The sequence below is a fragment of the Meles meles genome, chromosome 2 (genome assembly GCF_922984935.1).
Source record: "Meles meles chromosome 2, mMelMel3.1 paternal haplotype, whole genome shotgun sequence".
Classification (NCBI taxonomy): domain Eukaryota; kingdom Metazoa; phylum Chordata; class Mammalia; order Carnivora; family Mustelidae; genus Meles; species Meles meles.
The window spans coordinates 73,925,745-73,938,488 of NC_060067.1; the positions used below are offsets into that span (position 1 = coordinate 73,925,745).

The window sequence follows — 12,744 nt, forward strand, 5'->3', positions numbered from 1 at the left end:
ACAGATAAATGTTTGTTAAATTGTTTATATTGTTATGTCTTATTTCCTTAACTGTGGGTAAATTATGAACCTTTGTAGTCCTTAAGGGAATGGCGGATGGGGTGGGGGATTTGCCTCCCATGACTACTTTCTGTCCTTTATTTAGTGATAAATAGGCCGTAGCTCCAGGGAACCTCCCACGGTGGAAAGGAGATAGCTTCTACCATTTCCTCCTACTCCTTCAGGCTGGGAGTTACCTTTTCTTTTGTCCCTTTTTTCCCCCCTCATTAAGACTGCCTTTGACAGTCATTGTCCTCTAATTAATGTCCAAGTGTTAATTTGACTTAATAAAATAATATTGGCCCTTCTTATTATAGGGATTTATAAATACCAAGAGCAACTGTACTTTTTGTTTTGCAGCTGTACTTTTTAGTTAGAATAGGAATCCCATGTATTATTCAGGGATGTGAGAAGAAAATTCAGGGCATATTGGTCAATGCATTAATCCACAACAGTATTATTAGCCTGTCTCTTAATTGAAATAGAAATATGTCATATTCTGATTATTCATGCATATTGGAAGGAAGCTGGAGCACCATTATTGTATGCAATAGAATACCAAATGGCAGTTTCTTTTTTTTTTTTTTTTAAATATTTTATTTATTTGACAGAGAGAAATCACAGCTAGGCAGAGAGGCAGGCAGAGAGAGAGGAGGAAGCAGGCTCCCTGCAGAGCAGAGAGCCGGACATGGGGCTGGATCCCAGGACCCTGGGATCATGACCTGAGCCGAAGGCAGAGGCTTTAACCCACTGAGCCACCCAGGCGCCCCCAAATGGCAGTTTCTATATACTGCTTTCGAGACCCAAAACATTAGGATTGTTACACTAAGTAAAATTTTAAATATTGGAAGATGAGATTCATTGGGCTTTAATGGGCAGGTTCTGCATATTTTGAAATGATCTATAAGTGCTTTCTTTTCACTGAAGACACATTTATTAAATGTGTTTTTTATTGTGTTAATGTGTTAAAGTTTTAAATTTTATAACATGTGGATGTTACCTAGTTAGAGAATAATGCTGGGTATCAGGAAGGAAAGTAATTACTAAAGAACTCACTATGACTCTGATATCTTATTTTCATATGTTTTCCCAATTGTCAAAAATAATTCAGAGTCTTCTACAGTGAGCTTGAAAGTACTTAAAAATATGAAGAAGGGAGGTGATTCCTCATGATCCCCACATGTATTACAGGATTAACTTCCTTCAAGCTGATTTTCTTTGCATTTATTTCCTTTTATACTTTAGATTGTATTGCATATTCAGCAAATTAAATTTAGGCTCTTACCCTGCTCTGATAAATTGTTAAGAAACCTCACCTCTACTAAATATTGAATTGTCCGCATGAAGAAGTATTGATGGGGGTGGGAAATTTTAATTTTTTGACTTTTTTTTATAGTGGAAGTGTTTGTCCCTCCTTGTGTATCAACTCCAGAATTTATCCATGCTGCTATGAGGCCAGATGTCATTACAGAAACTGTAGTGGAGGTGTCAACTGAAGAATCGGAACCAATGGATACCTCTCCTATTCCGACATCACCGGATAGCCATGAACCAATGAAAAAGAAAAAAGGTAGAATATATTTATACATTTCTGGAAAAGTGGGTGAAATTTTTTCTGGTATTTTTTTTCCCCCATCAAGGGACATAGGAAAATATATGCTATAGATTGATGATTGGTGTTATGTTTACCTAGGTAGTCTCAAAGAAGCAACAAACTGAGATTTTAGTTTTGTGTTAACATGTTCATACTTCTTAAAGGAGCTAGTGTTTGAGCTCTAAAGAAAGTTGCCTAGAAATGGAATTACAATAAATGTTGGACAAGCAGAAGGAAGGTCAGAGATTCACTGCTTGTTTGTCTGCTTTCTGATCCTTTTAGGTACTTGGTTATTTTTAAAAAAACTTTTATTTTTTTATTTTCTCTATTTTTAATCTTATCTTCCCACTCTTTTATGGGCATTAAAATAAAAAGCCCAATATTATTTTCTTCTTATACCTTCTGTCTTAAAACACCAGTATTGCCAATAGGGACTTTTAAGTGGAATAAACTCACTAGTGGGTAAAGAGCATTTCCACTTACTATTTATTTGACTCCTGCTGAAACTTGTGCTCACACCTGATGGGTGAGGCCCAACCCACCTCTGACATCCCTAGAAGATGGGCAGGAAGTGGGTCCTTTTCCTGTTTGAATCAGAGGTAAAACTTTAAAGAAATTAAATTCTTTACAAATGGGTTCTCATCTAATTCCACTTTCTTCTGTATCTCTTTCTTCACATTTTACAGTAGAAAAAACAAAAATAAGAAAACTTTTGTTAGAAATAATGGTATTTTCTTTCATTTATTAGAGGTATTTCAAATTGCTATGATGTTGATATGTCTGTGCTTACTACTGTGAGGGACACAGTGAAGAATGAGATTGAGTCCCTCGTAATAGATTACATGTGTCTTGCGAGGTATGAATGAAAGAATAGAAGAAAGAATTACTTCCTGCTGTTTAAATGTTTAAAGACAAAAGGCATACATATAAGTAGCCCTGATTATCCACTTCCCCAGTATAACTTTTGGCTGGATTTATTTGATAGGAGCTATTACAAAACACAAATTTTTTAGATTTATTTTTTTATTTTTTAAAGATTTTATTTATTTATTTGACAGAGAGAGATCACAAGTAGACAGAGAGGCAGGCAGATAGAGAGAGAGAGGGAAGCAGGCTCACTGCTGAGCAGAGAGCCCGATGTGGGACTCGATCCCAGGACCTTGAGATCATGACCTGAGCCGAAGGCAGCGGCTTAACCCACTGAGCCACCCAGGCGCCCCTAGATTTATTTTTTTTATTTATTTTTTTAAAGATTTTTTTTTTTTTATTTTATTTATTTGACAGAGAGAGATCACAAGTAGACAGAGAGGCAGGCGGGGGGGGGGGGGGAAGCAGGCTCCCTGCTGAGCAGAGAACCCGATGCGGGACTCGATCCCAGGACCTGAGATCATGACCTGAGCCGAAGGCAGCGGCTTAACCCACTGAGCCACCCAGGTGCCCTAGATTTATTTTTTAAGGGAAAGGGAGAGCACACACAAGTGCACATGTGCACACGAGCAGGGGGTGGAGGCAAAGGGAGAGGGAGAAATAATCTTTTTTTTTTTAAGGTTTTATTTATTTGACAGAGATTACAAGTAGGCAGAGAGGCAGGCAGAGAGAGAGAGATAGGGTGAAGCAGGCTCCCTCTTGAGCAGAGAGGCGGATGTGGGACTTGATCCCAGGACCCTGAGATCATGACCTGAGTGGGAGGCAGAGACTTAACCCACTGAGCCACCCAGGCACCCCAGAAAGAGAGAATCTTTTTTTTTTTTTAAAGATTTTATTTATTTGACAGATCACAAGTAGACAGAGAGGCAGGCAGAGAGAGAGGTGGAAGCAGGCTCCCTGCCGAGCAGAGAGCCCGATGTGGGGCTCGATCCCAGGACTCTGGGATCATGACCCGAGCTGAAGGCAGAGGCTTTAACCCACTGAGCCACCAGTGCCCCAGAAAGAGAGAATCTTAAGCAGACTCTGCCCAGTGCAGGGCTCAGTCTCATGATCCTGAGATCAAGACCCTGGCCGAAATCAAGAGTCGGACACTTAACTAAATGACCCATCCATTTGCCCCAAGAAATTTTTAGATTTGAAAGAAGATGGAAAAAACCATAAAAAGCAGATGAGTAAGTTCATCTGCCTATGGGATGTTGGTATGATAGAAACCAGGAAATTGCCAATTTAATATTAATTTTATATATTTGAAAATAGATGATCTTAATGACCATTTAAAAATTATATATAATGTATATGTAAATATATATGCTTAAGTTCATTTGGGACATACAAAGCTAGGTAGGTTATTTTTGAATAGCAGAGCCTTCTTTTTATTTCCAGAGCTTCTAACATACTAATAGGTGTTGTGAATCTGCAAGAGAAGGTAACATGCAGTGTTCTAAAAGCAAACTTGACTGTAGAACATTGTTTACTACTTATAAACTATTTCTTAAGTACAATTTGGGAAATACTGCTTTATATGAAAATAAGCCTTTTTGGGCCAACATTTCTATGAAGGAAGTTGAGGTTTTTTTGGTTTGAGTCTTATTACTGATTGATCTGTATTCTAAGTATTAAATTGAGAAATTAATCTCTGTTCTAATAAGGAAACCAGCAAACTTTCCTTTTTAGTTTTTGTCAGAGCACACATCTTATTGATTAGTTACCATAATGAAATCCTGGAATATTAAAGGCTGTGTATTTTGAAATAAAACACTTTGATTTTTAGGTTTTTATTTAGCTCTAAATAATCCTTGCTAATGAAGACCAGAGTGACATCAGAAACCTCAGATGTATGACAATCACCAAATTAGTAATAATGTATTTAATCTGCAAATTATAATATACTTGACTATTCCTAGCCTTTCTGGAGGCTTCACCTCATCTGCCAGCATTCTTTTATCAGTGCTGAGGATTGAAAACAATGCATTTCAGCCTTATACCTTCTTTAGTATAAGTATTGCTTTTCTGTTCATTTTGGATGCTAAGTCTGTCTGGGAGAGCCCTTTTGGTAGAAGTGAAGAGAAGCAAAAGAAGGGCACACTTTTTAGACATAGTTCAATTAATTGAAAGATTTTCTTTTATCCTTATAATGTACCTGCACATTGATGTGGGGAAATTTGAACACTTATGCTTAAGTTCTGGTGAATGGATTGGCTCAGAGCAGTAGAGTGTTTAAAATAATATCTTTTACTTTTCTTCATTTGAGCTCAAAGGGCTTCGCAGATAATCAGATCCTCTGCAATAGGTAGGTAAAGTTTTTTTCTAACAATCCTGTAGAACAGAAAAAAAGTTTGTACTAGAATTTGTTTCCATTGCTGCATTGTTGGAAGAGGTTAGCAAATTGAAGCTCTGACCAAGTAAATAATAGGTTGGGTAGTACCTGACTTGCTCTATACACTGAAATTACTGCCAACTAACTGCTGTAATTTAAAATTGCAGAAGTGCTTTTAATGCTCCTTTTCAGTGCAACTTTCTGTATACACTGAGTGTATTAATCCACAAATTAGTGTCCAGTTTCATGAATAAATGTGTTATCAAAGAGTCTGCTAATCATGCTTCTTTTTTTTTTTTTTTCCGTTTTCAATGTATGGTTTCAATCTTATTTTTTTTCAGTTGGCCGTAAACCAAAGACCCAGCAATCACCAATTTCCAATGGGTCTCCTGAGTTAGGTATAAAGAAGAAGCCCAGAGAAGGAAAAGGTAATTTGGGGAGGGCTGTTTGGGAGGTGAGCTGACTCCCCCCGCCCCCTCATGGACATTTTTGCATTTGTAAGAAAGTGATTTCTAGTACATGTACAGATGGAAGTTCTGTCTTTGGTAATAGGCCTCAATCAGGGATATCTGAGCGTTGCCCGGGGAGCTTTTTCCTAGTCCCTACCCGCTGAGATTCTATAGCCATACATACACTATAGGGGTGTAAAAGGCAGTAGGCATTTGTGTTTGGAAAGGTCATCTAAAGTGCAGTCTGATGCACAGCCTTCTTAAGAGCCATTGTTCTTAGGGGAGGTATGTATGTGTAACAGCACTCATCCTCCTAGAGCTGCTCAGAATTGAAGGGGTTGGGTTTATAACTAAGACTTATTTCTGATACATAATTTCTTAACTGATAGAATGCAGGAATTCTCAAGGCAAGCTGAATTTTATTTCCTAGTTAACCAATTCCAGTCATGTCAGGAATTAGAACAAAAACTTAACATACTTTTGCTTTAGAATTTGTATACTTTCATTAAAAAACAAAAATTAGGGGCACCTGGGTGGCTCAGTGGGTTAAGCCGCTGCCTTCGGCTCAGGTCATGATCTCAGGGTCCTGGGATCGAGCCCCACATTGGGTTCTCTACTCAGCAGGGAGCCTGCATCCCCCTCTCTTTCTGCCTGCCTCTCTACTTGTGATCTCTCTCTCTCTCTCTCTCTGTGTCAAATAAATAAAAAAAAAAAAAAAAACAAAACAAAAATTAACGATAAGCCTCCTACATTCTGCACTCTTCTTGGATGATTTCAGGTAATATTGTAGTCATGGTTTTAGGTGTGTTCTGATAATATGAAACTAGAATTTATCACTTTCATGAATGTTTTCAGACTGATACGTAGTAGTTGGATCCATTTTGGAATAATATATTCAAATTTAGTCCATCTTCAACAGGTGGTCTTAACATCTAATTTTAAATAAAGCAAAAATGAAATCTTTAGTAAAAAAAAGAAACTTTTTCTCCAATAAGGCTACCAACAAATTTAGACCAAAAAATGGTCTAACTAACCATCTAACTGAATCATCTAACTAATCATCTAACTGATCTAACTAATCATCTAACTGAAGTTGTGATCTCAGGGTTCTGGGATCAAGTCCCATATCGGGTTCCCTGCTCAGCAGGGAATCTGCTTCTCCCTCTCCCTCTGTTGCTCCCCCCACCACTTGTACTCTCTCTTGCTATCTTTAATAAAATAAATGAAATCTTAAAAAAAAAAGAAAACTTTAAAACTTACATAGTAGTAAATATTAAAAAGCTAAACCATAAATATACAATTATTACTGTTTTTTAAAATAATTCCCATCATCAGTGGTCTCTTGTACTCAAAGATCTGATGCTTAACACTGGAGGAAAAACTTTGTGATGACTGTTTTTGCCAGTCAGAATCACCTTTTATTAAAGTTTCAGTCTTTTATTATCAAACTTGAGGCAACATGTTGAATGTGAAGATTAAAAATCCAGTCAGGAGCATCTGACTGCCCTCAGTTGGTAGAGCCTCTGATTCTTGATCATGAGGCTGTAAGTTCAAGTCCCACATTGGTTGTAGGAAGTTCTTTAAAATCTTAAAAAAAAAATGCCGTGTTTCTTCTATAAAATGGCAGTCTAAATGCTGATGTCTATTATACGCTGAGTGAACTACCTTAGCTAGTAAAGAAGGCTTCCCTTCTTCAATGTTTTCCTTAAAGTGAGGTGTAGAACTTTTACCATGTCCGCCCATAGGGCCTGATAATCTTTTGATCACAGAAATGTCCCAATTACACATCTTAATGTAGTTGAAGGTTACATAATGGTTTAATAGTAAGAGTTTTTACAAAATACTGATGCTGATGCAGTGGGATTTCAGAGACGCAGACAGAACATTGTACAGTTGAAGGTTCATCTTTTTAGGTCAAGAGATGCATACTGGTCTCAACTATGGCTTAGTAAATTTATTGAATTTTCAGAGAATTCAGAATGAAAATGAAATGCCTGAGGAAGAGCGTCAGCATTTAGACTCAGTAGCAGTAGCTTAGTTCGGAAGCTTTCTACCTTTAGAGGTCCTTTTCACAAAGCCTGTAATTTGGATCTAGATTTGATGATAGAAAAGGGATAGTGAGCAGGAGCCTAGAGATAACCTGGTGACTCAGTGGTGGTGTATATATTCTAATTTTCTCCTTCTCAGGGTTTTTTTCTCTTCTTTCATCAGTTTAAGAATCTCTGGCCCTAGAGGCTTTATACAAAGGGAATAAAAGAAAAACAGCATTCTGAAAATTTCAGCCTGATCTGCTCATAACCACTGTTCACTACTTGCCCATCCTCCACTCTGAAGGGAATGAAAAGAGTCATGCTTTCTCTTTTGGGAGGAAGTTCCTTATCTGAATCCCAGATTTGCTCTTTTCCTCTATGTAAATTTTAGTCATCTTCCAAGTTTTCCCGTCTTAGCAATCCACTGTTTTTATTCCTGAAATCCCATTTTCTGTCATTCATTTGGAATATAATTATGCATTTCCTTGTAATCATGTGTCATTTGACAAACTATTACTTCTTTTTTGTATTGTTAACTTGTCATTTACTTTTCCTTTCCCTTCCCAACTAAATTGTAAATTCCTTGAAGCAGGTACCAAGTTTTAAATGCTCTGCTGTATCCTCTACTACACTTAAGGAGCAATAGTGTATGATGAATAACTGTGTTATTCTGCAGAAATAGCTCATTTTCAAATTTTGCTAGTCATGTCATCATATATGTTATATATAGTTAGCATTTGATGAATACTTGACTAGTTAAAGGAATTCCCATGTTACTTTTTAGTGTTTCCATGTAAGGAGTTGGTATTTTAAGACTGAAGCACAAATGTATTTACTCAACTGTTCACATATAATGAAATCCTAATACATACCTTATCTTCACGATACTGGGTACTGAGTCAGGAGCAGGATATTAGCAATAAAAAAAAAAACCCTGTTTTTAGAGGAAAGTAGGTCTCATTGATCATCAAATCCCAACTGACTAGTAGTCATCCAGAAGATAAGGAAAAGATCATGTTTAAAGGGTCATGGGTAATTTGTACTTTATAAGACATGTGCTTCAGAGTTCCTGCATAAAGGTGAATCAAAGAAAATATATCAAAGAAAAATACGTTTCGGGGTGCCTGGCTGTCTCATTCGGTGGCGCATACAACTCTTGATCTTGGGGTTGTGGGTTCCAGCCCTGTGTAGGGTGTGGAGTTTACATAAAAAAATAAAATCTTAAAAGTTTTGCACATTGCACTCTGTATTGCTTGCCTTTTCAACAAGTAAGTGCCTCTTGATGAATTTTGATCATAGAATTGGGACTTATATAATAAACATACTGGTGCAAATAAATTTATTCATGGTTTAGATCTATGTAAATTAGTAAACTGGATTCTGTTTAATTCAGATTCACTTTGTACTATGCATTATGCCTTTGCCTTGCCTCTACGGAACTCAAAATTTAGGATAGGGTGATGTATAATAGTCTAAAATCCAGGACCTCTATTAGTATCATAACAGTAAACACAAATAGGATATTACTTTTGAAAACCAAACAGGTATATTTAGGATTATGTTATAATGAAATACAGTGTATATATAACTTACTAGGCAACACAATTTGATAGTGTATAAATGATTGCTCATATAGTCAAGTACTTAGTGACAGACTCTTAGGACATTTTACCAGTAGTTGAATTTTTGTCCAGGATAATTATTTGCCTTTTTTGATGAAGGGTGTGAGTGGAGACAGAAAGAGAGGGAAAGAGAGAGAATCTTAAGCAGGCTTCATGCCTTACATGGGGCTTGATCTCATGACTGAGCAGAAAACAAGAGTTGGACACTTAATTGGCTGAGCCACTGAAGTGCCCCTAAATATTTTCTTTTAATTATGTGTTTAATTATATCAATGAAAAATTAATCAATGTCTTATATTTTTTTCAAAGGAAACACAACCTATTTGTGGGAGTTTCTTTTAGATCTACTTCAAGATAAAAATACTTGTCCTCGGTATATTAAGTGGACTCAGAGAGAAAAAGGCATATTCAAGCTTGTGGATTCAAAGGCTGTCTCTAAACTTTGGGGAAAGCATAAGAACAAGCCAGATATGAACTATGAAACTATGGGTCGAGCTCTGAGGTAGGAACACAAGAGAATGAATTATCGAATAAAACCTGTATACCTCTGTATTGTCTATTAGTTGTTTAAAGAGAAACTCTAAAACCCTCTTTTTATAAGTTTTAATTTGGTGGGACATTCTAGAGGAGTTTCTTAGGTTTGGAGGTAGATGGAGAGAAAGATTTTGAAAGAAAAAGAAAGAAAAGATTTGAAAAGAAAGAAAGATTTCAATGTCTGAAATTTCAGTCATCACTGGAAACCCATTTTTGCAGAAAAATGTGCTTTTGCACTTCAGACTCTTCCTTAATAAGTTGAAGACCTTTAAGGAAATTAAACCCAAATGAAATACAGTGTCTAATACAGGTTTTTAGTTCCTATGAATTTGTTATAATGGATTTATCTTAATATGAAGTTTTCTCTTAAGTTTTGTCATTTGAGAAACTTACAAAACTTTGCAGTGTACATGGCTTTTTCTAATTAGCGGTGTTTGTAAATGGACATGTAGTTTTTATGACAGTGTTCATGTGTCTCACAGATTCCCAGCCAGTAAGACCTTCTTCTCCTCTCTAACAGGAATAAGTGAATGTTTCTGTTAGTATCCATTCAACATAGTGTTTTTGGGGGGGGCGAAAAAATGTAATATAATTGATTCATTTAGTACTGTTTCCGTTACAGATACTATTACCAAAGGGGTATTCTTGCAAAGGTTGAAGGACAGAGGCTTGTATATCAGTTCAAGTATATGCCCAAAAACATAGTAGTCATAGATGACGACAAAAGTGAAACTTGTAATGAAGATTTAGCAGCAGCTACTGATGAAAAATCATTAGAACGAGTGTCACTGTCTGCAGAGAGTCTCCTGAAAGCAGCAACCTCTGTTCGTGGTGGAAAAACCTCATCTCTGAACTGCTCCAGGACAGAGAAGGGTGTAGCTAGAGTTGTGAACATCACCTCCCCTGGTCATGATACTCCATCCAGGTCTCCTACTACTACCACATCTGTGTCAGCAACAGCAGCTCCAAGGTCAGTGAAGGAAACCATGTCCCTTTTTTAATGTTAGCAGCCTAAGAATCCACTGTCATCAAGACTCTGAAAAGTGCTTGATCTTTTAAGTCTATTTTATTGTTAAAGTAGAGGTCTCAACTAACCTGAATTGTTTTCTTACGGTATTATAGATGGAACTTAATATGGGCATTTGTTTTTAAAATATATTTTGTGGTATTTCATATTCTAAACCATCAGTACACCTGTAAAATTTGGGAGCATTAGTTTTGTACATTATAGGTTTGCATTCATCTTTTTGCCTAAGAAACCTATTGTCTAACTTAACATTCAATCAATTTTTTTTTGAATATACTAGGACAGTTCGTGTGGCAATGCAAGTACCTGTTGTAATGACATCGTTGGGTCAGAAAATCTCGACTGTGGCAGTTCAGTCAGTTAATGCAGGTGCACCGTTAATAACCAGCACTAGTCCAACAACGGCAACCTCTCCAAAGGTAGTTATTCAGACAATCCCTACTGTGATGCCAGCCTCTTCTGAAAATGGAGACAAAATCACCATGCAGCCTGCCAAAATTATTACCATCCCAGCTACACAACTTGCACAGTGTCAACTGCAGACAAAGTCCAATCTGACTGGATCGGGAAGCATTAACATTGTTGGAACCCCGCTGGCTGTGAGAGCACTTACCCCTGTTTCTATAGCCCACGGTACACCTGTAATGAGACTATCAGTGCCTGCTCAGCAGGCGTCTGGCCAGACTCCTCCGCGAGTTATCAGTGCGGTCATAAAAGGGCCAGAGGTAAAATCAGAAGCAGTGGCAAAAAAGCAGGAACACGACGTGAAAACTTTGCAGCTGGTACAAGAAGAAAAGCCAGCAGATGGAAATAAGACAGTGACCCATGTGGTGGTTGTCAGCGCGCCTTCAGCTATTGCCCTTCCTGTAACTATGAAAACGGAAGGACTAGTGACATGTGAGAAGTAAGACAGCAGCTCTACCGGGGACTTTAGACGCAATGTTAGTTATAGTACTAACATAAATATTTGCAAGGGAGGTCATCAAGCAAAGTCAAAAGACTTTAAAACCTTTTTAATGCATATAAGAAAACAATCAGACTTACTGGAAATAAATTACCTATCCCATGTTTCAGTGGGAAATGAACTACGTACGGAGATGCTGACAGAAAACTGCCTCTTACAGTAGCAAACAACTGAACCCATCAGTAAGGAAAAGGATTGAAAGGGACCAAGCAACTCACTACAATATCAAGTTACACTAAGACTTGGAACACTAACATTCTGTAAGAGGTTATATAGTTTTCAGTGGGGAGGGGTTGGGATGGGTGATCTCATTGTTACATATAGCAATTTTTGATGCATTTTATATGCATACCAGCAATTATTACTGTGTTCACACAGAACTCACTTAACTGGTGCTATGTGAAGACTGCTAATATAGGTATTTTAGAATGTGAATTGAAAATGGATCCAAAAAGCTTTTCAGAAAGAGGATAGCAAAAAAGATCTAGTGCGATTTTTTTTTATATCATATAGCTTAAGCTGATTTAAAACAAAGGCCTTAGACTAATTTTCAGTTTTCTTTATTGAAATAAGCTAATGGCTTGTTTGTGTAAAGCTTTTTTATTAAAAAAAATTTTAAAAATCTTGTACCTAGCACAGTATTGTTATAGAATTTACATGTAACATTTTATATGGTAGTTTAAGTCTGTCAGTTTCTTAATTGTGGACAAATTAACAGTTGGCTCTGGCCTTCTGCTGTATCCTGCCTGTGTCACTCACTTAGCCCTGGCGTCTGCAGACAGAGCAGTTTCAGTTCTACTGTCACTTGGAAGTTCAAGCTCAGCATGAATTTTTGTCAGGTAGCTCTAGTACCTGGTGTTTTGTTTTGTTTTGTTTTTTTCCTTCCTTCCTTCCTTCCTTTTTTTTTTTTTTTTAGTTGAAGTTTAAGAGGGAAAGTACCAGTGTTCAGATTTGAACTATAATAGTTTGTATATTCAACATTTGAAGTATATTCTATTTTGTTGTACTCTTGTTTCAAAGTGTATTCAAGTAGGTTTTCTGAAATATAGAAATGAAATTTATGTTGTGTTTTGGTCTCTGGTGATATTTATAACAATATTCAAAAGCTAGTATAGAGACACAGTTTTAGTTAAGTATAGAAGTCTTATTTCTCCTTCCCAAATACTGTGTGAAGAACTTTTCCTTCTGTTTGTTCCATTACATTAGTATTTGGCAAATATCTGCATGTTGCCACTTATTTT

The 12,744-nt window shown here is 36.9% G+C and overlaps 1 protein-coding gene across 10 annotated transcripts in view; it reads left to right on the plus strand.

Moving 5' to 3' along the window:
* Positions 1 to 12,564, plus strand: part of ELF2 (E74 like ETS transcription factor 2) — a 101,619-nt gene extending 89,055 nt beyond the window's left edge. For 7 of the 10 annotated variants that reach the window (XM_045996985.1, XM_045996974.1, XM_045996979.1 and 4 more), the window contains 5 exons: positions 1,436 to 1,609; positions 5,219 to 5,305; positions 9,288 to 9,480; positions 10,135 to 10,482; positions 10,820 to 12,564. In XM_045996985.1, the coding sequence (XP_045852941.1) occupies positions 1,436 to 1,609; positions 5,219 to 5,305; positions 9,288 to 9,480; positions 10,135 to 10,482; positions 10,820 to 11,447 (1,430 nt within the window). In that variant the 3' untranslated portion in view covers positions 11,448 to 12,564. Of the gene's footprint in view, positions 1 to 1,435; positions 1,610 to 4,811; positions 4,851 to 5,218; positions 5,306 to 9,287; positions 9,481 to 10,134; positions 10,483 to 10,819 lie in introns of all 10 variants that reach the window. The other 3 variants (XM_045996980.1, XM_045996983.1, XM_045996992.1) reach the window with 2 other exon arrangements.
* Positions 12,565 to 12,744: the final 180 nt, after the last annotated feature.